At 44.2% G+C, this 26636-nt stretch overlaps 1 protein-coding gene across 1 annotated transcript in view; it reads left to right on the forward strand.

Annotated features, from left to right (window-relative positions):
• LOC119432501 (neprilysin-4-like) overlaps nucleotides 1-18307 on the forward strand; it is a 102240-nt gene extending 83933 nt beyond the window's left edge. Inside the window, exons 13-19 of the mRNA XM_049658848.1 lie at nucleotides 2452-2503; nucleotides 9129-9196; nucleotides 11808-11938; nucleotides 12560-12625; nucleotides 15313-15417; nucleotides 15532-15608; nucleotides 18087-18307. Coding sequence (XP_049514805.1) covers nucleotides 2452-2503; nucleotides 9129-9196; nucleotides 11808-11938; nucleotides 12560-12625; nucleotides 15313-15417; nucleotides 15532-15608; nucleotides 18087-18186 — 599 coding nt within the window. The 3' untranslated portion in view covers nucleotides 18187-18307. The remainder of the gene's footprint in view (nucleotides 1-2451; nucleotides 2504-9128; nucleotides 9197-11807; nucleotides 11939-12559; nucleotides 12626-15312; nucleotides 15418-15531; nucleotides 15609-18086) is intronic.
• The last annotated feature ends 8329 nt before the right edge of the window (nucleotides 18308-26636 follow it).

The following is a 26636-nucleotide window of genomic DNA, read 5'->3' on the forward strand; positions in this document are numbered from 1 at the left end:
CAACGGCGCTGCTGTCGCCGTCTTCTGTGACTTCTGCTTCTTGGCGCATCTAGTGATACGGTATCTGCAGCTTCTGCGGCCAACAATATAAGACGTTAATATATCAAATAGCTCAAGTGCGTGTGAATATATTTGCAATAAATCAGTTCGAACCTACCACCTGAAACACATCGAATAGTCTAGAACTTTCATCCAACAAAAGTTCATGAATTATCCGCAGCCTTCATGGAAATCTACCGGCGATGTTTAGATACTGGTTTACTTTCAACGCCACGAAATGGATGCAGCGTTAGGCGTCATCAAACAATCGTAGTCAATAATAATTGAAACTAGAGCATCGGGTCAATAAGCATTGGGAATTTGAACTCAAGTGGCACTTCCCACTATGCGACACACCTAACTTACGTCGTACTCGTCTCTTAAAGGGAAACTCCTGCATTTCTTTAGCCATATTAGCATATTGTAATCTTAAAATGGCTTTGACCGTCCTGTCTCCGGTAAGATGGTTCGATTTGCTTAGAAACTCACCAGTAATATTAAATAACCAATAAACGAGGTACCAAAACCGAAAAGGGTAGCTGCTCATAGTGACGTCACTATGAGTCAATGATGTGAGATCCACACTACCGCAATGTAAACACGCAGAACGCGGGCTTAGCATGCAGTACACGTGGTGCTAACGCCAAAAAAGTGTAGCTGACGATGTCTTCTGACGAAGGGGGATTTTTCCAATCTTTCGAAGTAGACAGCGACGATTTCAACGACGATATGAGCGCTGAAGGACCGCCTTTTGCGTTTTTCCCACCACCTCCGCTCGAGGCTGCTGACGTTGCAAAGTTCAAAGCGTTGTGCTTGCACCAAGACGAAGAGGAGCACCGGCTATCACGTCTGGCAAAACGAAAATTGTCGACCGTAGTCACGTGGAAAAAGGCGCCTGCTCCGTTTTTTCTGGGCGAAGTCGCTTTGTAGGCTGACGTCACAAACCCAGAGTGGCCATCAAAAAGTATTCAATTCGTGGGCATGAGTCGGGAACACGCCGCCAATATTTTAAAGTCATTTTTCTGAGAACATAATGACACATACTGTTTGCCACAGATAATCAGGGTGCAAAGGAAAACGTATATTCCAAATTTTATTAAGGTGAGTGCACATCTAAAAATCGCAGTAGTCGCCCTTTAAGCTCGAGAAGGCCTGCACAGTCTTAAAAAAGAACACTTTAACAAATAAGAACAGCATTTGGTTCAGCACAATGAAAAAAGCCCGCATGAATCTGGTGCTTAGTGCTGCTTAAACTATGACTACTCCTTTCAACGGAACTTTCTACATGAGATATTGTACCGAGTAATACCGAGTAATATGACCACCAATTTTTTTTGGTTGTGTACAAAAACTTTCTTACAGAATCATGCGTTAATAGCTCCACGACTTCAGACGGTAACCTTTGCTAAACAAAGTAGTACGTATGGCATGTATATTGCGTCCCGCGTGAGATGTGTTTTGAATTCGCCTACGTGAATGGTTCTATTACATGATTAAATTTTGGTGTGAATTCTAGTGAACACAAATGCAGAGAAGCTGCCCGAAGTTACAGCGAAATTACAGGGCTGACAGGATGTGCGCTCCAGATTAAGAGTAATACTGATCAATGGGTCAATAAAGCCAACTGCATCCTCCACCCATGATTGTACCTTGAAATTGAGGACTGTGACAAACATCGGACATTGAGTGTTTCAGTGCACCTGTAAATTTAGACACGTGCATATGAATTAAGAAAACATTCAGTAGTTTTTTTTCTTTTTGATTTTTCTGTGAGCCTGTGGCCTTTATACGTTTTCCCTACGTATGTACAATAAGATACACTATGCTTCTTTTGTGACACGGGTGTACAACTGCTTCGTAGCAGCTGTACAGTTATCAGATGTGTTATCAGGAACGCGCGCGCTTTTGGCCGTCGACACCTGCAGCAGCTTCTCGGAATAATCACGTGGGTTATCGACGAGGATGCATCCACGTTCCATTGCCTCTGGTCGGCTGACACTGCGCATCGTGTGACCTCGTCGATACCGCGGGCGGTCATCACGAGATGGTCCTGCAGGTGTCGACGACCACGCGCTCGCACGTTTCGATAAACACATCTGAGCACTGCATTGCAGTTTTGCAGGAGCTCGTAAGATAGAGGAAAGCTCACGAAGCCCGAAAATTGTCACCAACCCGACGGTAGCATCAATCTACAAAGCAAAAATCTCGAAAAATGAAGTCAGAAATCCTTAAAAATCAAAGTAAGAAACCGTTAAGGGTTTCTCTTGTGTAGCTTCAAGCTGCACTCTGGTGCATAAGAATTGTCCCCCTTCACTGTACATTGAATACAATATGCGATGTTAATTTCAAATGTTGGATGAACTTTTATGCTTTAAAGTCAAACTGATGCATCATCATTCACCATTTCTACAGTCTTCCCTTCGGGAATTCTTCAAGGGGTCTTCTATGAATATGGACTTCCACGGTGAGTCGCTGAATGCAAAAAAAAAAAATTACGTGCCATTTCACTGCTGTGAAGGTGGATTGCACGCGAAACACTTTAGCACACGAGATAGAGTTGACACAAAATTTAGTTCAAGGAATATCAGAAAGTTTTGCTTCTCTTGAGCGGTAACGGTGGTCATCCCGAAAAAAGACACCCGCACATACAATTTTTTTTAAAAAATTTGTGGTCTCGATTGGCGGCATACATTCGCGTGGAAGACTACCGCAACGTCGGGGAGCCGGAGGAAGCTGGAAACGCGCGACGGGACCGCCACGCCGGGACAGTGGAAGGAGACCAGGCACGCAAACGCTTGGAATGACGACAAAGAGAGGGTGGTGCGAGCGTACACGTCGTCGACGCGGGTCGCACAGCGGCAAATCTTTTGTAAACGCTTATTATCTACCTGAGAGTCTAGTTGATCTGGAAAATGGTGCCTATTGATAACTAATTTACTGAAAATGCATATCCAAGTGATGAGACGTATAGAGCTTTTGCATACAATGAAGCAATTTTGCATCAAATTCGGGAGCTGAGTTTTTGCAAACGCAGATTTGTTGATGGACACAAAAAAATTCAGGGAACCCTAGCCAAAGACAGCTTCGCTGTAAATATGCGTGCCATGAACTGGGGGTCTTAATACGTTAAACTATATTAGCCTAACTTGCTTTGAGCTAATTCTCTTATTTATTACAAATACTTTCAGGGCCACAGGGCGTCACATAAAGGAGTGATGAAACATCAAAAGTGTCGAGAAAATACATATGATATGGAAGAAGCATTTTATACGGAAGCTGTGAAGCTGGTAGTGTCGGTGGTACAAACGACGGGGGCAGGGAGATCCATTCGCCGAAGGCTTTCGGGGAAAAGAGCTATTGTACCGGTTATTTCAGTGATGTGCAACGCCAAATTTAAATCTATAATCCGCGTGCGATAAAATGTATATAACGCGAAAAAGACATCGCTTCTGAACAATTCATCGTGACGACAAATTTTGTCAAAGAAGGATAGCCAAAAACGTTCATTGGGGTGAAGATAGATCAAGTAGGGTTATTATTTTTTTCTTGATAAAACACTGGCCGGATTGTAATAATTCGTAAGTATTCATGGGTAGACACGATGTTTTTTTTTGTTGCCCCCTACTATGGACGCGTGCTCTGAGTGTATTATTCAGGCGTCCATCGGTAATACAGGTATATCCACAACTATGTCGCAGTAGAACGCCTAAAATCTCAAAACAACATATCAAAAATGTGCGTCGCTAAGACTAATTTAACAACTTTTATCGTTAATACGAAATGGCCACATCGTTTATTCTATTTATGCGATGTTACGCAGTAGAAATTACTGGTATAGGTCACATCAGTGTATAATATGATATTTATCGTTGCACAAAAGGGCCTAATATATTCTCCTTACAGAATTTTGTATCTCTCTCTAATGAGAAAACAGAGCCACTGTAGACATTATAGTCATTTTTTTCGGAAGCATCAAATTATGCAATATCCTAAACATGACAACATTCAGAAAACCTGTTTTCAAAAGTCGCTAGGTCACTATTATGTTTCGTCAATCTAAAGCGCTTGAGAACATTTTATGCATCTGAAAGGGGAAGGCCAAAGGTGCACCTTCACCTTAAACTACAACAAATTTCTTGATTTACAAAGGACAGATTTCCGTGACCCGGATTTTGCGGCTTCCGCAAATAATTCGCAACGAAACCGTCGCAGTTGGACGTGCCGAAACACTGCTTCTCAGAAACACTGGACCTGTAGGTGCTGGTACAACAATCAACAAAGTAAAAACAAGTTTTCAGAAGATTATAATTTAATAACTCTAAATTAGAAGATAACATTACCTGAAAAGATGCTTGTATTCTGTTTTCCTTTCACGACAAATTGGATCCCTGTGTATGTGCCACTCTTCAATGACAAAATGATTCCGGCAGAGACCATCGGCAGAGACTGGGGAATTTTTCTCTCATCATTAATCAGCTAGTAACTCAAAATTAGTTATCTACATTAATAAATACTTACATATCTGCATAAATTCAAACGTCAAATTGCGCATCGCATCTGAAAACATTATATTCAACTCTATATATTTTATATACATTATATAGCCACATTTTTCCCAGGTAATTCCCCGCGTTCGCTTTTCAAAACATTATATTTAACTGGTTCCAAGTTGCCACATTTTCTCCAGTTAGGTTTCCGCGTTCGCAATCCAAAACATTATATTCAACTGCTTCCAACTCCCCACATTTTCCCAGGTAAACCTAAAAAAAATTGATTCCGAAATTTCACGTGCCCAAACCCCGATTTATATTAAGGCACGCCGTAGTGATGGATTCGGGATTAATTTTGACCTTCTAGGGTGTTTTACCGCGCACCCAATGCATGACTGCAGGGCCGTTTTTGCATTTCGCCCTCATCGAAATGCGGCCTCTGGGGCCGGGATTCGATCCCGTGGCCTGAAGCGTAGTAGCGCAACGCCTTCTAGAAACTACGCCACTACGGCGGGTGCCAGTTCATTTTCCGCGTTGGCATTTTCTTGAAAACATTATATTAATCTGCTTCTATATCGCAGCATTCTCCAAAGTTAATTTTCTGCTTTTGAGAGTTGCAGCTCCAAAGTTGTAGCTCCACGGGCCCCCGCATATCGCACGCTCGACAGTAGCGATCACCCGTAGAAGAGATTTAAAAGAATCAACGCTATTCAATCAAGGTATATGTAAACTGGTAGCGAAGCTTCCATAGGAGCCCACATGTCAAGAAAATGGCGGCGTGTGGCAATCTTCGTAATCTGTGTGTCGTGGGGGCAACTTCAGTAATGAAAAATAAAGGAAGAAGTACCACGTTACACCCGGAAATGGAAGTGACGTCGAGATCTTATGTTGCTTGGCACGAATGCTTGAATTTCTTTAGCGTGCGGTATTTCGACCGCTACTCGAGCAGTTTAATTTCCTTCTGAGGCTGAGGCGAGGTTGTGCCTCGCCTCAGCTGAAGCGACAGCCTGTCGTTAAATTATAGGAGTGGCGTAAGTCTTAGCGTGATCATAATTAGGCTGTTATTGACCGCAATTGCTCCAGTAGGTTCCTTAGGAAGGTGAGCGAATAGGATGGAAATAAATGACAGTGCCCAAGAGGTTTCAAAAGCAACTTCACTTTCATTCGTCTAGAATAATGTAACCGATATGTTTGACCAAACAAACACAGGTTTCAATGGACGAAAAGTGTACTATGGCCAGCAGACAGTCGTAATGTATAGCAACATATGCGAAACCTTTTCAGAGAATCATTCGCGATTCCGCGCGACACCATGTATTCATATCGAGCAGTTATCAGACAATACAACTTTGCTCCACATTATCATTTAGAAAACATTCAACTCACAAATTTTGCTGCCTTTAGGACACTCAGATCCTGGATTCCGGAGAGTGAGCGAAGATAGCGCGACGTTTCTTCGCGGAGCACTCCGCATTTATCGTCACGATGAGACACAGCACGGCGGATTCCGCACCGTGAACTTGCGCGATAACAAAAGTCTGCACTCACACCTTTCGCCAACAAATGCCGTGCGCTGGTTACGCAACATTTGAAGTGAATCCATAATTACTTGTTTAGCGCAAAAACAAGCGCCTTGTCCTAGTCGTCTTTCACGTGTCCGTTGTTTTTGCGCTAAACAAGTAATTATGGATTCGCACCAACTAGCCCGCCAATGCATTGTGCTGATTTGAAGTGAAGCCCACGCCACACTTTGAACAAAAATGCAAGGAAATAAAAACACTCGAACGTAACCGCCGCGTTCAAGTGAGCGTCGCCCTTCCGCGATACGTAACAGAGAATAGCTCAGCGGGCTTACGAGCCAGCGGAACGAGCGGGCGAGCGGAGAGGGCAGCGAAGCGCCGCACGAAATGAAGAGCTTTAGCTCAGCAATCCCTCGCTCGGTTAACTGAGCGCTTTGTTGCGCCACCTGTCCAACAAGGTTGGAGTTAGCGCCAGCTCGCGGCCAAGCGCTCGCTTCGGATTTCCGATCGCGGTCATTCATTTCAAATCATCGCCAAACGGCCTCGTTGCTGAAACCTCTCGCAGTATACAGAGGTCTTCTTCGGTGGTGAAACACATCCGAGGCTTTTTCGCCAGCAGGCGAGCCAGCGCCGCGTTTGAATACGGCACCGACGACATGGGGCTGTTCGCGCGGGTGGTCGCCATATTTGTTTCGCAAAAACGCTAGTCCGCTGCGCGCGCTCCGCACCCGCCGCGGTGGCTCAGTCAGTTAAGGCACTGCGCTGCTGAGCACGAGATCGCTGGATCGAATCCCGACCGCGGCGGCCGCATTTCGATGGAGGCGTAATGCAAAAACGCCCGTGTGCTTGCGTTGTAGTGCACGTTAAAGAACCCCAGGTGGTCAAAATTAATCCGGAGCCCTCCACTACGGCGTGCCTCATAATCAGAGCTGGCTTTGGCACGCAAAACCCCAGAAAGAATTAAGAAATGCACGCGCACCGCTGGGGAGAGGTAACAGCGAAGCAAAGTGCCCGCTCCGTAAACAAGCCGGCCGCGCCAGCGTACCGCACATGCGCAGTGGCGTCTCCGCTCGCCCGTAAACCCGCTGAGCTATAACTCTCTAATAGCTGACTTGCACAATCTTGCGCCAAATCACTGGTTGGTAGGGGTCACCAAGAACGAACTAATAAATTGTGAAATAGGAAAAAAATGCATCGGTTGTTTCAGCAGAGCAAATATATTTGAAACGGGACGTTTACTCGTACGACAGTACTCCGATTACAAGTTTTTATACATTCTTCAACATTGGTTTTCTAAATTCAGTGTTCATCCCCCCCCCCCCCCCTCACCTAGTCGCGCTTCAATCGTGCACCACTTACTGATATCTCCGGCAATAGATTATGGCCCGTTTTTCGTTCCAAGTTTGGCAACATATTTAGATGGACCTTCATTTAATGGCTTAATTGGGGTCTGAGAAATAGTGCCAAGGTGACGGAGCCGTTGCTGGTTGCTGCTACAAGAAAGCAACGGCGGCTTGATTTTTGTAGCGTTAGCTACACTGGCCTAGCCAATCCCGTTTCGCGCGGCACATCAAGAGCCGTGCTGCGCATGCGCAAGGATCAGTTATGTCACACGGCTTGCGCACCGGAGCCACCGGAGCCGGCACCTCTCGCGCACTCCGCCGCCTCCGCGCGCGACTCACCGCCGCCGGTCTGCGCATTCCAGAGGAGTGACGTCGTAGCCGTGGTAGACGCACTGGCGCCGGCGCGCGCTCGCTGTGCAGTCGCCGTCTGACTCTGCGTTGGAGCCGCTGCGCTTCTGACTGGCGTTTGCCAGTGTGGTATAGCCATGGAGAAGGAGAGCGCAAATGCTGCTCAACAGCGCAGAAGAACGGAGAAGCTTGACTCATCGGATCCCGAAGTAGTTGCCTGGCAATTAGCGGTTGAGCCTAGGAGGAATGAACAGAAGAAGGCTATATACATGTGCCACATAATACGTATACCGCGTGTGTGTCATTGGAGCAGCTGTAAGCATGACAATCAAGCTAATCCTTGACAATCTAGACAACCAGGAAAGCTAAGAATAATCAGCTCAACCTTTGCTAACGCTACGTATATCCTGGCATAGCCGAGCTAAGCCACTGCAACTTTTTTTTTCTTATTCCTTCGCTTCGGTCATATTTCATATCGCCACCTGAAGCAGGCGCGACATACTCTCGCACAGTGTGATGCCGCTGCTTATACCAGCATACAACAATACGTGGTCGTCTAGTCACTACATCTAAAAGCACCCTGCTCACCCCCAAGGAAACTCACCTGCCCCCCCTTTCTCGAATCCAATCCTTTTTTTTTTTCTTTTTTCGCCACGTAAGTCATGCTCAACGAAACTCATGAAGCCAACTTGCGCCACTGGGCAAGTTCCATTCGGACAAGGCTTCCAGAATATTTATGAAGCGGGTTGAATTCCGCCAGGCGCCGAACTTGCCCAGTGACGCAAGTTGGCTTCATGAGTTTCGTTTCCATTCAGACAAGGCTCCCTGAATATTTATGAAGCGGGTTGAATTCCGCCAGGCGCCGAACTTGCCCAGTGACTCAAGTTGGCTTCATGAGTTTCGTTTCATGAGTTTCGTTTTTCCATTCATTCAGACATTCGCGCAGTTTATAAACGTCTAAAAGCTATGAACCAACTAGCCCGCCAGAACGTCCATTCAGACACGCGCGACGCGGGCACTTTGCGGCGACGCAGCAGGATAGCGCGGCGAGTCCACAAGGAATAATGTCCCAAGTTGCTTTATCTAGGGACGTTCAAAAGGAAGGGCATGAGAAAAACCAGGCTGATGTACACGTCTCATACATCACGTGTTTCCACTATGGCAATGCGGTCTGTCGCTACATTGCTCGAATGCTAATTGCATTAACTTCACCAGTAGGCCTGAGACGGCTTTAGCAGTAATATTTCTGATAACTTAAAACGAAAGAGCAAGAGCCACGTCCATTGTTAGCTTCCACGCCGCTTTTGGACTTAACATTGGAAGGACAACAAAAAAGATTTCTCGCAAACTACATCTCGTCCTATAAACAAGTCTGTCTTTGATGACAGTTCCATGAACTTTGGAGGCATTGGCATGGTGATTGGCCACGAAATGACCCATGGATTCGACGACACAGGTAAGCCTGAGAAAGCCGGTGGCACTGACTACCGCTGTCTAGGGTACTGAATATTTCGAATTTTTTCTACAGAAGCCCATAAGGTGGAGGAAAGTTGATGAAAGAGAAATTGGTCATCCACCCAACTGTAGCACTAATCTGCAGAATAAACCCAGCACTGTTTGTCATAAAGAAAGGCTCTGAGCTGAAGAAACATTCATCCTCCTTTGGGGGATCGAACCCGGGACCAACGCCTTTTCGGAGCAGTCGCTCTGCCATCTAAGCTAACTGTGAGGCCTGCAGATCGCCAAAATAAGGCCAAATTATTCGACAATCCGAATTAGACCGATAGTAAATATACTAAATCAGTTCGAAGGAAGCCCGAGAGGTGGAGGACCTTCTGCTAGTGCGATGGCCGGGGCAGAAATATTGTTTTTTTTTTCAGCTACGAAGGTTTTGTTCTGAGAAAAGCTTATTAGGTTTGCTTTCTATGGTGGTTTCACAGTATGATGGACGCCAATTTTTTCTCGGGTACTCAAAGTGCACACACACTAATGCCTGTGAAAATGCAAAAGCTCAAGATTTTATTTCTCCGAGGCTCTGCGCATGCCATAAGTGAAATCGGGGCATGTAAAGAGGGTGGGGATCCGCACATTTGGGCAGGAAATGTGAGAGGCTGTGTACTTTTACCTAAAACAATTTCCTACCCCCCGCCAGATTATGTCCGAAATTATTAGCAAGAGCCTTACGCATTACCCATAAATGAACTGAAGCCTCGCCTGCTTGGAGGACATGCAATAATGAATTCATCATCATCATCATCACCCCGTTTTTATGTACACTGCAGGACGAAGGCCTGTCCCTACGATCTCCAGTTGACCCTGTCTTGCGCTAGCTTCTTTCCAATTTCTACCTGAAAGTTTCCTAATTTCATCACCCCACCTAGTTTTCTGCCATCCTCGACTGCTTTACCCTTCTCTTGGCATCCATTCTGTAGCTGTAAAAGCCCATCGGGTATCTACCCTACGCATTACATGGCCTGCACAGCTCCATTTTCTCTCTTAATGTCGATTAGAATACTGGTTATCCCTGTTTGCTCTCTGATCCGCACCACTCTCTTTGTCTCTTAACGTCACGCCTAACATTTTTCGTTCCATTGCTCTTTGTGCTGTCCTTAACTTGCTTTCGAGCTTCTTTGCTAACTTCCAAGTTTCTGGCTGATATGTTAGTACGGGTAGAATGCCATGATTGTACCCTTTTCATCGACAGTCGTAAGAGTCCAGTCAGGATTTGGCAACGCCTGCCGTATGTACTACAACCCTGTTTTATTTTTCTGTAAATTTCCGTCTCGTGATTATGGTCCCATTTGAATAATTGACCTAGATAAACGTACTGCTTTACAGACTCTAGAGGCTGACTGGCGATTCTGAATTCTTGTTTCCTTGCCAGGCTATTGAACATTATCTTTGTATTCTGCATAATAATCTTCCACCCCAATCTCACACTTTATCCGTTAAGGTCCTCGATAATTTGTCGTAATTCGCCCCCATTGTTGCTGAACAGGACAATGTCATCTGCAAACCGAACGTTGCTGAGATATTCGCCGTTGATCCTCACTGCTAAGCATTCCCAGTCTAAGAGCTTGAATACTACTTCTAAGCATGCAGTGAATAGCATTGGAGAGATTGTGTCTCCTTGCCTGACCCCTTTCTTGATGGGTAACTTTCTGCTTTTCTTGTGGAGAACCAAGGTAGCTGTGGAATCCTTCTGGATGTTTGCTAAGATATTCACGTATGCCTCCTGTACTCCTTGATTACGCAATGCCTCTATGACTGCTGGTATCTCTACTGAATCAAATGCCTTTTCATGATCTATGAAACCCATAAAGAGAGGTTGACAGTGCTCCCCAGATTTCTCCATTACCTGATTAATGACATGGATGTGGTCCATCGTGGAATATCCCTTCCTGAAGCCATCCTGGTCTCTTGGTTGATTCTACTGGAAATTAGCTTGGTGAATATTTTATACAATATTGAAAGCGAGCTAATTGGCCTATATTTCTTCAATATGCATCAACAATGCGAGCACGAAGTTTAAGTATTTTTGAATACGGTTTCACACAAACAGGTTTGCGCGAAAATATTCCGGGGACAACAAACAACTATTCACATATATGTAGATAGTTTTCGGTTGTACCCATTACTTTAAATATTTGTTGTTTGTGATCTGCCCAAGTCATGCAGTGTAAAACGTCTTTTTAATCAAATTCTAGAAATCGCCATCATCATGAACTCAAAATTTTCAATTGACATGCTTTGCCAATCTGACATGTTTGCTGTATGAAAGCGCAGGCTGCGTTACCTTTTAAAGCTTATCTGAAACAAACATAACTTGCGTACTTTTATTAAAGCAAATAATTTATAACAGAGACTACACAATTAGGAACAACATGAATGCCCTTATGTTGCCCACAAGGGTACTTAAAGGTACCAGAAGCACGGGCTGTGGCATCGAAGAGGATCGCTCTAATTTGTGAAATTGGTAGGAACAGAATGACATGTAATAATTTTTTTTATGTATCTCGGGTATAATAATGCGTATTTCAGGGATGTTTTATCTTGATGGTCAATAGGAAGTCAGTTCGACGCAGAAGGTGCCTTGAAACAATGGTGGACCAAAGGCACTCGCACTGAATTCAACAACAGGGCCAAATGTTTCGAGTTTCAATACGGAAATATCACCGACAAACAAGCTAATATGACGGTGAGTCTGCTCAGATTCTCTTTGTTCGCGAGAAAGTGCTCGTCTTCAGTATAAAAATAAAATTCATGAACTATGTGTGAAATATTATGGCGTTCGGCATCCTGCTGAATGTTATTGAGATTAAGACAAACTGCGAGTTAGTGGAGTTTGAACTACGTCACTATAAATTGTGCTAACGCGTACATTTCAAACATACAGCTGTGTTAACAAAATTTATGGACGCACAGCTTATGTATGTGAGCTCATCATAAGAGTAAGACGCCGCATCAGCAAACTATGTTTTCCGTAGAAAACCATTCTGTGTTGAATCCTTGCCCTTGTACGATACGAACGGGAAACACCACCTTTCTCAACTTCATTTTTGGCATGCCTTAACTGAAGGCTGGTTGTTGAAGGTCGTAAAAAAACTTTATTGTGTCCTAATTAGCTCGGCCAATGTTTAGGTGATCACATTAAAATAACTGCGGTTTAGCTTCTGTGCGTAGCACCGTGTGTGTTAGCGTCATTGTGGCTTTTTCGCTTTTTCTAGTTTCAGTTCCCTCCCTATACTAAGCCCCTAAACCAAACAACAAATAAAAAAAACTTGACTTTCTCCAATCCACTTTCCCTAACTCCCTGCAGCTAAACGCCAAAAGCACTTTGGGCGAGAACATTGCTGACAACGGTGGACTCCGTCTGGCGTTTGAGGTAAGTTGCACCAATTACATGACGCTTTGCTTGCGTGAAATGGAATCGCAGGAACAAAAATCCCTGAAAATTACATGCGGCGTAAACGCAATGCTGCACCGAGGGTTGAGTTTTTCAAAAGACGATGTGCATAGCAAGTTTTCCCCATCGGAACCATTTCCTTGAACCAGGATGGTAGCTTGGGCTCGCTGGTAATTCATGGTAAAAACGACGTGCAGCACGAAGGACAGGGACTTAGAGATGTAAAATTTCAGAAAATCTTGAGGGGCGTGAAAAAATTTTTTTCAATGTTTTTCAGAAAAGTACAAAAAATTGAAAAAAAACGGCGGTGTGCATAGAGCTATGAAAACCACGACACATTTATTTCTTTTACACTGAAAATATAATTTTTACATTACTGCATCAAAAAAGTCCCGGCAGAGCTTCCGGGTACAAGATCTAGGCAGGATTTCATGTCAAGGCATTTATTTCACATCAAAGCGTGAAAACGGACATTTGTATCACTCTGTGTCCGATTTATTTCCGCTTGTCGCATCAACGTTTCGCTGTGCAGTGGACGAAGCCTTCCGGACATTGAGGTTCAAGTGCACGTACACAAGTTTTTGCACGCGATTCCCTACGAGCGTGTTGCGTAGCTTGGTGTGCACATTTCCAAACTCGAACCAGTTTCTTTTATATGCCGCAGAAAAGGGGGGAATCTGCAGTACGCGATGTGGATGGATCCAGGTGCTTGGAAAACTCCCAAACTCCTCTTTTTGACCAATTTCCCTTGCAGGTTTTATATTCTGCGACGTTACACGATTTGTTTCGCTTTTTTTTCAATTTTTTCCTGGTTGAAAAAAACGAGAAAAAATTGTTTTTCGAAATTTTCGATGTTTTTATTTTTCAACCGCTTGCATCTCTACACACACTGTGCTGTGTTTCACACCGGGCAGTATGTGTCGCCTCTCGCAGTTCCTGTTCTTCCCGATGTACGTCGTTTTTACCATTGTCTTCACCACCGCATTTGTAAAGCTTAAACACAAGCAAGAACATGGCTTTCAATGTCATGCTTCATCACATAACTCTTATATGCTCGTCGGTTTCGTGCTCATTTAATTAAGCGAAGCTTTGCTTACCTGTCACAAGCATGGGGAAAATATTTATTGAATGTCTATAGATTGGTGTCGCACTTCATGAATGATTCCTCGGCAATCTGTCCTCTTGACATCACTGCTTCGACGACTCGCATTGCCTATCCCCCAGACTTCGCATTTCAACTTCCGCATAGCTTGTGAACTATGCAGTGCATAACCGTAATATTGCGTGAAATCGTAGTGACGTATGCGGTGCCTAAACACGAACAACGGCTGACATTAGATGCAGTGCATCATGAAAAAAAAGAACAAAGGAGTATGCATCACAATTATTTGTAGAGTATTTAATAACCGCTTTATATAAATCCCATCATGTGTGTTGAAACTGGTTCCTTTGAAACCATCCTTGCGAGATAAAATTTTTGTTGGCGGTTCTAACAACATCGCCGGTAAACAAACAGTAGAAAAGAAAGATCCTAGGTCAGCTTTCTTTCAACGTCATTCGCAATGGGTTATGCCCAGATTTTCAACCATTCTGCACACACTAGCTAGCTGTCTAAAAAGATGCAGAAAAGGCAAACTACGACCAATCATGACTTCATTTCTATGGCTGAAACTTCAAAAGGCCAACTGCAACGAATTTTATTTCTTGTTAAGTCGGTTATAAATAAAATATATTCAGTTGGCGCTTAAGCAAGTCCCAACACTTCACCTCCGAAATTTTTTAGCACTCCACGCGGAGCCGTGGGTGCTGCGTAATCTCTGAGGTCATGTCCAGGAGCAGCACGTCCTAGTAATGCGTCACTTCCGGCGAGCGGCAATAGCATTTTCTTCCCCCCTTTGGTTTCAAAAACGGTAACTATCGGGAACTTTTCGTGACGTTTCTGCTTGTATTTCAATTGTAAAATTAGGCACAGAGACTCCTTTATATGTAAACAACCTTAAACTAGGCTTATTATGCAGTCCGAAATATCATTGCAGTTGGCCTTGCACTCGCATTTATAGTTTCGTGGCCACGAGGAAGCGACCAGTACTTAAATGCACAGTTTCCTACAATTACTAGAGGGAACGGTGGCGCTGCAATCTTTCAGACACCGTGGCAATGATGTGCAGCACATAGATTTCTCTGATCTTGGTGCTTGGGCTTCAGACGTTCTTGGGGCTTCGTTTATTACGCTTTATCTGTGCCGAAATTGCACTAAACTTCAAAGTAATATATTTTATTAATGTACAAAGTCATAGGACTTCTGCAAGCACACATAATTGCTGCTAATTGCAGTGGTTCCGCTTGTTCATGCGTTCAGTGGCGTAATGGTTTCAATATCGTGCTTTTGTGCAAGAGGTCCTGAGTACGAATCATACCATCGCACAATTTCAATTATGTTTGCTTAAATATTTATAACTCAGAACTTTCTCAAGAATCACAAAATGAGCGCTACAGTTCCCTCTAGTAATTGTATGAAACTCTTTGCTTAAATCATGTTTATATCTGCTTATTCTGCCTTCCGCACTCCCTATAAATATAAATAACCGTTTTAGACTTTTCCTAACAGCTCCATTTCCTACGTCATTGCTCACTGGCGCCTAGACAAGTTTTCTCCTGCTTTCCAGGCGTATAAAAAACTTCTAGAATTAGAGTACGGAAACGTAGACACTCGCCTAAAGGGTCTAGAAAACATCACCGGGAAGCAGCTGTTCTTCATCGCAACCGGAATGGTACGTCCCACGCCAGCGACGTCTTTCTTTTGAATGAGCAACACTGACCACTGCACCCGCCATTCAAAGCGAGACTGCGTGGAACTCTTGATCGTGCTTTTGTTTTCCCCACAGATGTGGTGCAGCTTGAGCCGACCAGAATACCTTAAGCAGCAAATTCAGTACGACCCACACAGCCCATCTCAATACAGGTAAGTCAACTAACTCACTTTGCGTCATTTTACAAAAACGGTGAAGCAGAGCTGAAACAAAGTGCGAGAGACAGAGAAAGTAAACTTTATACAAAAGAGCACACGAGCGTTGGTAGCTCCTCTGCTCTTCAGTGAGTGGTACCTCAGTCCAGAAGTCCAGCGGCCTTAGCTGCTCTTCTCACTCGATTGACCATGTTGAGCTGGTCCATCGAGTTGCAATTGGAGAGCGCTGCCTCCCATTTCCATGTAGTGGGGTGTGTAGTGGATGTGAGCTCTGGTGTGCTTGCGAAAGTTGGTACCATGTAGTAAAATGTTGGGCATTGATCGCAGTGTGGGCACTGATAGAAATACAGCGCAGGGGGTATATCGGGGTTGAAGCTCAAGTGTGGATAAGTGTTTGTTTGGCGTTCCCGGCATATTACGGCTTCCTCTCGCATCAGAGCATTATGAGGCGGTGGTAGTGCTCTTCGCGAAAGGCGATAGTGTTGTAGGATGTGGGTGAATGGTAATGGTATCGGCCCGGGATGGAAATGCTGAGCGCGTCCCTCTCGCGGCTCCTGGTGTGCATGCGCTGGGTCGTAGGCGTGTGCCTGCTGATTGCCCCGTAAGGACTTATGCATGTTCCTTGCATGTTGCATGCATATTGCATGTTTGTATTTATGGTGGGAGCTGGTGCGCTCCACTCAGAATGTGACGTGCGGCCCTGGCAATTTTGTCCCTGTAAACATTTCTGCATGCCGCCTGAGAGTCCGTCATAACTATGACACTTACCGTACGGTCTCGTCATAATGGCTAACGCTATCGCTATAGTTCATCTGCCTCCGCAGCGCTCGCTCTGGAAGCGCCGACGACGCATTTATTTCAGTCCCGCGATGGTAGACTACGTTGGTGACGAATGCGGTGCTGGCCGGCTCTATGTACCAGAAATTGGGGTGGTTCTCATTGCGAACTTTATAATTTACTATAAACACACTGTGTTCAGTCGAAAGATATTCCGGCCTTCGCATTTTCTTGGGAAGGAAGTACGAGAACAACAGAAGAAAGTGCGAAGGCGGGAATGTCGTTTGACTGAACAGACTATATAGTAAATTGCACTGTTCGAATTAGGTGAGAGTTTCTCATGCAGTAATCTTCACAATTCGTTTACTGGGAGCAGAATTTGTTCGCCCGAGTTTGTAAATTTGTATGGCAAGTTTTTTATTAATTTTTTTCAAACACGTCATATCGGCTTAGTTGTGACTTCGATCACTACTACCGGGGAGACGTTAATGTGGTTCTGACAGTGGCAGCACCTCGCCGCTTTGACGCGAAACGTGCCACGTGCCACAGGACTGCGCAATGTTCCTCATATATGTAGTCCTGTTTTCTCCACACCAGTGTCCGTTAAGATAAAACAGTCCCAAATGTTTCCTACGGCTGCTGATAAAACAAATAATGTAACAGCGTTCAAAAACACCTGAAGGCATTACCTTATGAGTTCTGCCATTTCATCTTTATGAAGTGACAGCAGAATCACACCTGCAAAGCTTTGTTAGTTGGGAGACGGAGGAAAGTAATTACTTTGAAAGTACAGTCAAAAGTACATCCAAATACTTCACTGAAGCAGTGGAAAATAGAGCAAGATGAGGAGACATAGGAAGGCGGCCGTCCAGCTGTGCCTCCGAAATTTTAAATCAACAAAATGAGACTGCCCTAATGTCGGAAGTGAAAGCGTATGTACGCCGTGCATGAAACTCCAAGAAATACGCGAGTTAGTGTTGACAGCACACTTCAAGTTATATTTATGCATATATTATGTTTATTACGCAAATTTAAAATGCAAGCCACGTAGGACCCAATGAACGAGGACGCAATTTTATACACATACATATATGAAGTGTAGTCGTTACAAATACTGGCGCCAGTCGGTATGAAAATTATTTTGTGCATGTTAATTTTCTCCCCTCTTCTAATCCTTTGTTTCACCAACTCGCCCAACAGAACGATCTTGCACGCAGGACTCATTGAATTGGGCATCGCTCAGGCATTCGCCATTTACAAAAACGCTAGCTACTATGTACTAACGTATTGTACCCTCTGCCGCTATGAAAGAGAACACATCCCCTTGGTTCGAACAGTAGTTGTTGAAAACGTGGAAGTCAGAACGTCACTGACTATTATTTGTTGTGTTATTCCGTTTAAGAAACGTGCGTATAGAGCCATTCCCCTTTGAAACCAAGCACAAGAAAAGTTACCGGTATTGAACCCTATCCCGGGGATCGTTTTCATATTGGCAGAGAGCATACATCCATTTTCAAACATTCAACACGCAGTAAGCGGCCAGCGTTGTTGGAATGTGGTCATTGATCTGCTTGTAGAGCCCGTGACATGCTTTAAGGATGTGGAGGCAAAGGTGGGATACCAACCGGATCTTCCGCGCCATCAATAAATCATACCTTACTGCGTGGTAATTCATTCCCGTGTGTTTCTTTTCTTTAGAGTCAATGTGCCTATGTCAAACATGGCGGCCTTCTCCGATACCTTCAAGTGCCCAGTGAACTCGTCGATGAACCGGAAAGACCGGTGCAAGTTGTGGTGAGGAATTGTCACCAATGAAGAGCAAGCAAGGCTAGCGAGTTTTGAGGTTTCCCAGCTTATACAGCGAGCTGGAGCTCATGTACTAACCAGCACATTGTTAAAATAAAAAATGTTAAACCCTATTCGTTCATGAACGGCATACTTTCCTGTAATTTGAACTGTTCACACACAAAAAGGTGGGACCAAATAATGAAGACCCTGGGCAACTTCAGAAACAATTTCATGAGTGCTTTAAAGCAAGATGTCAATTCTAAATATCACAATTGGCTATATTGATTAATACAACGGCCATATGGTTATTCCTGTGCATTTTATGACTCCAGTATTGAAAATGTGAACGTAATGCTCCTGCTATAGAATTGTCTCGTACTTCATCAAGACTATCTTTGCCGCCTTTGTGCGACAAGCGTTCGACCAGGACGCCTCCCGACAAAGAACGCTGTATACATGGCCCTTACAATCGTTCCTTGTTGAAATGCCAGCATGAAGAAAGTATGTTTGCGAATCTGTGACATCATATTTATTCTGCCCAAGGGCAAGCCTCTGAAAATAAACAGCGAACGGAGCTTTACAGAGCGATAAAGTAACGAAAACATGGGAAAGAACTGGCACAGTCACAGAAAATGCAGTAGCAGTTCCTCTGGCGTTCTCTATAAGGTTTCAAATTGGTAAACGTATGCAACCAATGATAAATATATTGCCAGCGGCGACGCATATAAGCTGAATATAACGCAGTTCTCAGATGACTTTATTGAAATTCGAAGATCTCACATAACCAATTATGGAAGATCTCACAGAAGCTAGCGCTTCACATTCGTGCTTTTTGCGGGAGAGCGGCAACCTCTCTGCATATTTTTTTATTCGAGTTTTCGTAAAGTGGTGCTAGGAAGCGAAATTGCATTGCATATTCTCGGCATCACTTTAGTCACTTAATTTCTGGTTTTCATTATGTCTGTACAGGCAATTTCTGCTTTATTATTCCGTGCAAGACCGCGAGGCTCATTTCTATGCTTTTGGTCCTAACTGCAACATGTAGCTGTCTTATGCAGTTTGTGCTTTCCACTGTATCCTATGCGACTAAAACGGACACACTCAAACCTATTTAATACTTTTTGTCTGTTCCTAAGCATATTGCAAGGTTTCAATAAAGTGTGAATATTACTGTTAACACATATTCGTAAAGAAACAACCGTTTATTACGAGCTGTACAAAAACGTAGTGTTTGCTGGTCGGCAACGGGCAACAGAATGTGCAGGCAACACAAAGCGCGCAACGGCGCGCATCGGCCAGTGGGAAGGGGCCCCTGCTTAGGAGTAATGTGATGCGCCGCCTGTGTCGCCAAGAGGCCTACTCTAGCGTAAAGACATGGCGCCGGTTAGGCAGTGCCTATTCTGTAAGAGTCCACCCAGTGGACTGTCCACTTCGGCTGCTGCAATTAGTTCCAGCAACATGAGGGAGAAGGAACCAGCCAGTCTTCTCGCTCGTGCAGCTGGAGCCAGCCGGCGACAGCCGACTAGGTGGGCTCTTACAGAATAGCCCTCCTGGACAGCTTAAGACGACGGTAGCAGAACTGTTTGGTTTGATTCTTTTCGAACTTTTAACTTAATAAACGGCATATATATATATATATATATATATATATATATATATATATATATCAGTGAAGTAAAGAGTAACCGGACCCGGCACAGAAGTAGTTCAAAAAATAGAAGCACGCAGGAAAAACATAACAAGACTTTACTGACGTTTCGGCCGGGGTCCGGCCTTCATCAAGAGTGCATGTACAAGCATACCGAGCTCAATTTATACCTTTTTGCCGTAAAGGTGAAAAGAGACAAGAAAAAATATATACAAAGTGAAAAAAATAAATACAAAGTAAAAAAATAATACAACGAACACGTAAATGGAAAACTGCGCGTGCACAGAGTGGAATTATTAAAAAAAAGTGAATACAACAAGGCTGTGAAAACAAGCTCCTAAATCGCGAGTAGCCCATGACCACACGATTTAGGAGCTTGTTCACGATTTAGGATACTCACGATTTAGGAGCTTGTTTTCACAGCCTTGTTGTATTCACTTTTTTAAATAATTCCACTCTGTGCACGCGCAGTTTTCCATTTACGTGTTCGTTGTATTCTTTTTTTACTTTGTATTTATTTTTTTCACTTTGTATATTTTTTTCTTGTCTCTTTTCACCCTTACGGCAAAAAGGTATAAATTGAGCTCTGTATGCTTGTACACGCACTCTTGATGAAGGCCGGACCCCGGCGGAAACGTCAGTAAAGTCTTATGTTTTTCCTACGTGCTTCTATTTTTTGAACTAATATATATATATATATATATATATATATATAATTGTTATTAGAATAAATGTAAGACACTGACGCATATTGCCCACCTTCACTTCTAAAATTCACATGTAAGCTTATTATTTGCCACTTCAATCACCTCGTTTGCCACGGATGAGTGACCAGTGGAATTACCTTGCGGCAATGTTGACATCGATATTTAGCGTTTATAGTAGCAAATGCCAAAAATGGCCATAGAGAGCTATGAACATTGCATGATGGGAACAGTGTTAAGCATGTATTGCTACGGAAAAGGCAGATTGACTGGTAGAGGCTTAAAGGTACTGAATGTATAAGAGCCGGAAAGATATACTTATAAATATATAAGCGTAAGGATTGTGTACGCCAATTAACAGGTATTCGATGTTGAAAGGTGTCTTTTACCAAGCACTCTGGATTTGCAAGAGCATTTGCGCACAAGAGCCTGTAAGCCGTTACTTCGTGTGTGAGCGTCTCAGCTGAAATCTGCAACTGGAGATGACGCTCTGATTTCAAGGCTTCGGAGGCACAATGTCCAGCATGCCTGCATCACTGAATAAACACATGACTGTTTTGTTATTGAAAAGGTCACAGTTGCAGAGAAAAAGGGCTGGGTGAAATGATGTTGTTCTATGTTTTATATATACGAACATGCTTTAAGATCATGGAGGGCAATCTCCTCGGCAATTGTAGCACTTTGGTGGCTCACTGAGCGCCAAAATGTACGGATGTGTTCGGCACCTTGATCTGTTTTCAAACTATACTATTCCCCTTCCAGACATATCTTGCTTATATTTCTATTGAAATGCGATTGGTCTGAGGCTGCACTGTGCAATTAGTTATTGAATTCTCTGTCCAATGTATTTCGCCAATAGCTTCGGGGCATTTTGCGCAAGAAAAGATTTAGGTCCGAAAATCTGACTTCCAGTACATAAATGAACTACGGATACAGTTTTTGACCCGCAACCTCGTTTCGGTTCATGTCTCGGTAACTAGGCAACAAAATCGGTATGATTTCTTTTAGACATAAGTAGTGCAGAGATACTATAGCATAGCTTGTTCAGAAGTGATGCTCTGTGTTTTTTGTGGGGCCGCATTGCTTTTAGTTTGCTTAGGGTGTCGGTGGATATTTCAGCTCTGTGAATATTTGTGCCGAGAATAAATTTAACGTCGGAAACAATTACGAGTACTTCTTCTGTAAAGGTGTTCGTTTGCAGGTTGACAGCCTCATATACGCAAAGGAATGTCTAATAGCTTCAAACGGACACTTACACTTACAATTCTTACAATTACAATTGTTGAGGCGTAAGTGAACAACTCAGAGTACGCGTACTTCTATTTAAGTTCTGCTGCTACAGTCCTGCCAGCCATGATAGAATTGACGTTATGAATGTCATCCGAGTACATTCAACGTAATGTTGTATAACGGACAGAACGTGCGAAATTTATTCTTGCAGTACCTGCAGCAAACATGGCTACATGCATTTACTTGACCTCTCCTGCGGAGTTCCTTTTTTTTGGATATGTGCCTCGCGGCAAGATCACCAAGTCCACCAAATAAAATCACCACTGTATTATGACATCGTTAAGCTCCAACGGTGCATAGAGATTATGACTGTTGTGTCAGCCCTTGCCTCACAGCGTCCCCTCTTTTGGCATTCCACGTGGCGAAGTCGTCGTATTTTTTATCAGTGGGATACCATATTGGAACAAATATGCGGAGAAAGATAAAGCAAACAAGCAAGATACATGATAATGACAATACGCTAATTATCGATGGCACAGATATCAAGCTCAGTGTCAACTAAATTGTAAGTAGTGAAAGACAACAAAGAAATCGTTTTGAGTTTTTAACGCTGACGTCTAAGAGCGGCGCCATCTCTTGAATGCGCATACATTGGACATAAAGCACCGGATCGTGGGCCACACTCAGTCTGACTGCTGGATTCGCTTAAAGCTAGGACAGTGCTGCTTAACTTCTCTAACCACAGAATCTCACCACTGCAAGTTTCTATTTTCAGTGTAATGTTTCACAGAGAAAAAACGTGAATCATTATATACAAAGCAAATGCAGGCTTTCCAACAAGGGTAACACACCCAATCTCACAGGCTGCCGACTCAAGAGCATATAATGGTGTCAGACGAAGCACTTGACGAACCTGCCGACGTCAGCAGTCCTGCGGCAGTGTTTAAAGAATCGCTCGGCTCGAGCGTGCTTGTCGTAAAATATCATTAGGTGTGACGGCTGTCGAATAAGACGAAGTTGATGACGACATGATGTTGTAATAACTGACGACCAACTGCGTCTTCAAAGCCATCTACGGCAAAGAGAACGTGAACGTCAACGAATGCAATTGTTCTAAAGATCCTGTAAACAAATCAAGAATTATTACTGTAAGGGTGGCGATGGCGGCATCCAGCGATCTGCCGATTTGCTTCGCGCAACCCCTGAGTTTCACAAGGGAGTATGCTGTTACCCTGGGTGCAATAAAGTTGACTACAGCCGCACACTTTGGCAGACAAAGTGTGCACAAAACGATTAGCTACTTATGGGTCTCTTGAATTCATGTTGAATAAAGCTTTTTTTTTCTTGAATGTGCTTAGCGTTCTTTCGTGTGAGTGGTTGCGATGTGTGACCTTTACAACGAATTGGCCTGTATAAAGAAGAATTTGGGTGCCTCGAGCACTTTAATATCAGGGCCATTTGGCTGCATACATATATTTCAAACGACCTTGGATGACTGTGGAAATTCGGAACCTATTTAGGCCCTTCCTTTCCTTTTGTTTGGCGTAATGACAAAGTATGTATATTCGTTTTAGTTTGAAAGGTATGGCGCTCCGATATTGAAAAGTATTGCCTCCGATATTGGTCAGCGCGTGCCGCCTGATCACAGAGGACATGCGCGAGCTGTAAATTTTTCGTTTTCGTCTGCACGTTGCTGCTCGACGCACTATTAGCTCTTCGTCGTCGTCGTCAGCGCCTAGAGGAAGCGGCGAGCGCGGTTTTTCGCGTGTGCTTGTTTACAGCGTACAGGAACCTCACGCAAGGATGCCTAAACCATTCTACCAAAAGATGCTAGATTTTACAAATATCGGAAACAAACCAGTTTCAGTTTCTTTAAACGGAGGTTCCATTTTCGGGCGATATTTTCTGATGCGAAAGCATCAAATGGCCCATTGAAAAGATGCGCCTCCATTCCACCCTGTGAAAGTGAACATACCGCAAAGCTGTTGCCGATGTTAGACAAGAACCACCACCACAAGCGACGTACGTCATGCGCGCACCCACGTTTGCGGAAGTGCAGCACACATCCTCATCCTTTTATGCCCTCCACTAAGCGCAAGTGCGTTATTGAACTAACTGAATTGCTCAATGTAAATTGTGTCAGAAAATTCGTAAAGTACGACTTACACACAAGCTGCAGACATCATAGCTTCAGATTGTAATTCGAATATACAAGAAAACATAATTCTCTCACGCGCAAACTCGAAGTCAAAGCCCTTTTCTAGCTGCCGTTTGAGATACACCTGAGTGGCCGCGTCCGCTAGGCAGCGATACTGTTTTTCGGTGAGTACAGTACAAGCCCATGAAAAGTCCCGCCCAACTAGAGGCTAACAGATAAAAGCCGGCGTCTGTAGCTGCGAAATGGCACCTAAATTGCTATTGGCTGCCGCACCACGTGCACGCCTCGACGGAGTAGAGGGGGCGAAAGTGAACGCCTGCTGCCGCGCTAGCGCACCAGCTGTTGCGCGAGGGGAGACGGCATCGCCGTAAAGCCATGTCACCCTCGCGCTCGCTTTCAGAAGCCTGTGTTATCCGCGCATTTCTTCCCAGCGCAAGCTCTCGCCTACGTTCTAACTTCGCCTCGGTAATTGCTATAAAGAAATTAATGCATAAAAACAAAATGTATTCGAAAGGAAAAAAAATGGCTGAGGTTTAACACTTGTAAACCTAGTTATCTCGAGCAAAAGGACTGCTTGGCTTGGTTTTGCAAACACTATGCACACAGTGTTTCATTAATGCACGCTTCTGCGCTTGGTAAGCTTACCTATATCGTGTTAATCTGGCCTCCCTTTGCTCCGGTGTCTCAGCAGCCAACGTTGCCTTTGCTTGAGATTTCGCAGCCTGCCGTCCAGCTATATCTACTGGATGATTGGATTCAGCCTGTTGCTTGCGCTGAAGCGCACGCACAGACGGCCAAGCCGGTGCACGAACCATGGAGATATTGAGCAAACAAGCGCCGGCAAAGCAGCCATTAAACCCGTGCTAGTCACGTGGTACCGCAGCAGTGAGGATCCGAGCGAGTGCAGCAGCGACGCCTCTGCGCACCGGATCACGTGGCGTGACGTCACACCGGCCTCACTCGTGCTCCGGTGGCTCGCGCTCCGGCGGCTCAAGGTCATTGCGACGCGATGAATGGCCTTGTGAGACATGGCGTAGTAAACCTTTCCCTGTAAAACGGGGGCGGTGTTGAGTTTCGACCTCAACCAGTGTATTAATCATGCGCCCCCTAGATAGCCGGCCAGTAAACTCTGCTTTATGACGTCACGTTACTTGGACCGTAATTTTCCTTGCCAAGCCCGGCGTGACGGAAGCCATGGCGTCAAATTTACTGTGGCTTCTTTGGAAGTGTCCCCATTAGATTCTATGGCACACGGGCAAGGTAGCAAGACGTCACGGATTGAAGTGCACCGGCCTTGCGCTATCTAGGAGGCGTTGGCCAAGCGCCTCAACGCGGTCACTTGTCCGCCAGGATTTCATAACTCGAAAGACCGCTCAGCAACGTCCTATTGGACATTACTGCTTTTGTATTCATAACTCATACGAAGTGCCTAGGTGTCCTCGGACTTTTGTTGGGTGTTAGACGACTTGAAATTAAAAAGCTTTCCTCGGCTTGGATGACCCGCCACGGTGGCTTAGTCAGCTAAGGCGTTGCGCTGCTGAGCACTTGTAAATTTTTACCAATGTACTCTCCATTGTCCTAAAATAAAGGTGAAAAAAATTTTCCCCAATTCCTTGATGTCGATAGGTAAACAGCGCAAAAAAAACACAAGACAAGAAAGGAGACACACACCAGCGCTGTGTGTGTGTCTCCCTTCTTGTCTTGTCATGTTTTTTGCGCTGTTTCCCTATCGAGTATGTACCGACTAGCCCAAGCCTCTACCGTCCTTGATGTCGAACTGAGCTCGGACATTACAGGGTTGAAATAAACGTAGCTACTGCTCACCACTCTGTTGTGGCAGTGCACACAATTTCAAACTATTGCGTGGCCTTGGCCTTCGATCCTTACGTCTACTCCTACCATATCCACGTAGAGACATTTCATCGCACTTTCCTCGAGGCATTTTAGAAAAGTGCAGCGAAAAATAAAGTAAACAAGTGCAGGAACCATGACTGCGACAAATGATTGAGCACTGACCCTCGGCGGCAAAGATGGAGCTGGCTGACAGTTACACTTCCACCAATCAAAAAGACAATGTTTTGATGTAAAATTGAAGTACACGAACGTCTAAACGTCGGTCGGCGTGCTCTCGGTCTCTCAAAGGTGTAGTCTGCATTCGAAGCACAAAATCGGTGCTACTGAATAAAAGTGATGGGTTTGCTTGAGCCTAAAATATTGCCCAATTCTTATAATGAAGGGTTGTATCTTCGCTCTGATGTTCGGCTGGCTAAAACGTACGAACGGTTCAACACAGCAAGAATTAGATACTTCCCGAACATAGGTAACAGAGCCAAGAAACATTAAAGTTATAATCAGAATTACAGCAATATATTTCTAACAATTTTGACATTCCTTTTCCTGTGTTCCGTACATTTTCCTTTCTCGCCAAGTGACAAAGTTTAACTCACGTAGCTCTTACTTTTTGGCACAACGTTCTTTAACACTGTTAATTACTTGCGGGAATACGCTTCCTATTACATAAACACCTTTAAAATGCGGCTACCGGTGTATAGTTAATATGACGCTGCAATGGACATAATAAAATAAGAAAGATGCTCGAAGGGACATCAATAAAAGTTCATTGTCTGTCTGTCTGCTCGAAGGGACACGTTTGATGACTTTAATGTTGCGATTAATTTAGCATGTAATTTTCAGAAGAGCCCTTGGGAAACAGTGCAGCC

This window comes from Dermacentor silvarum, chromosome 11, assembly GCF_013339745.2.
Source record: "Dermacentor silvarum isolate Dsil-2018 chromosome 11, BIME_Dsil_1.4, whole genome shotgun sequence".
Lineage (NCBI taxonomy): Eukaryota > Metazoa > Arthropoda > Arachnida > Ixodida > Ixodidae > Dermacentor > Dermacentor silvarum.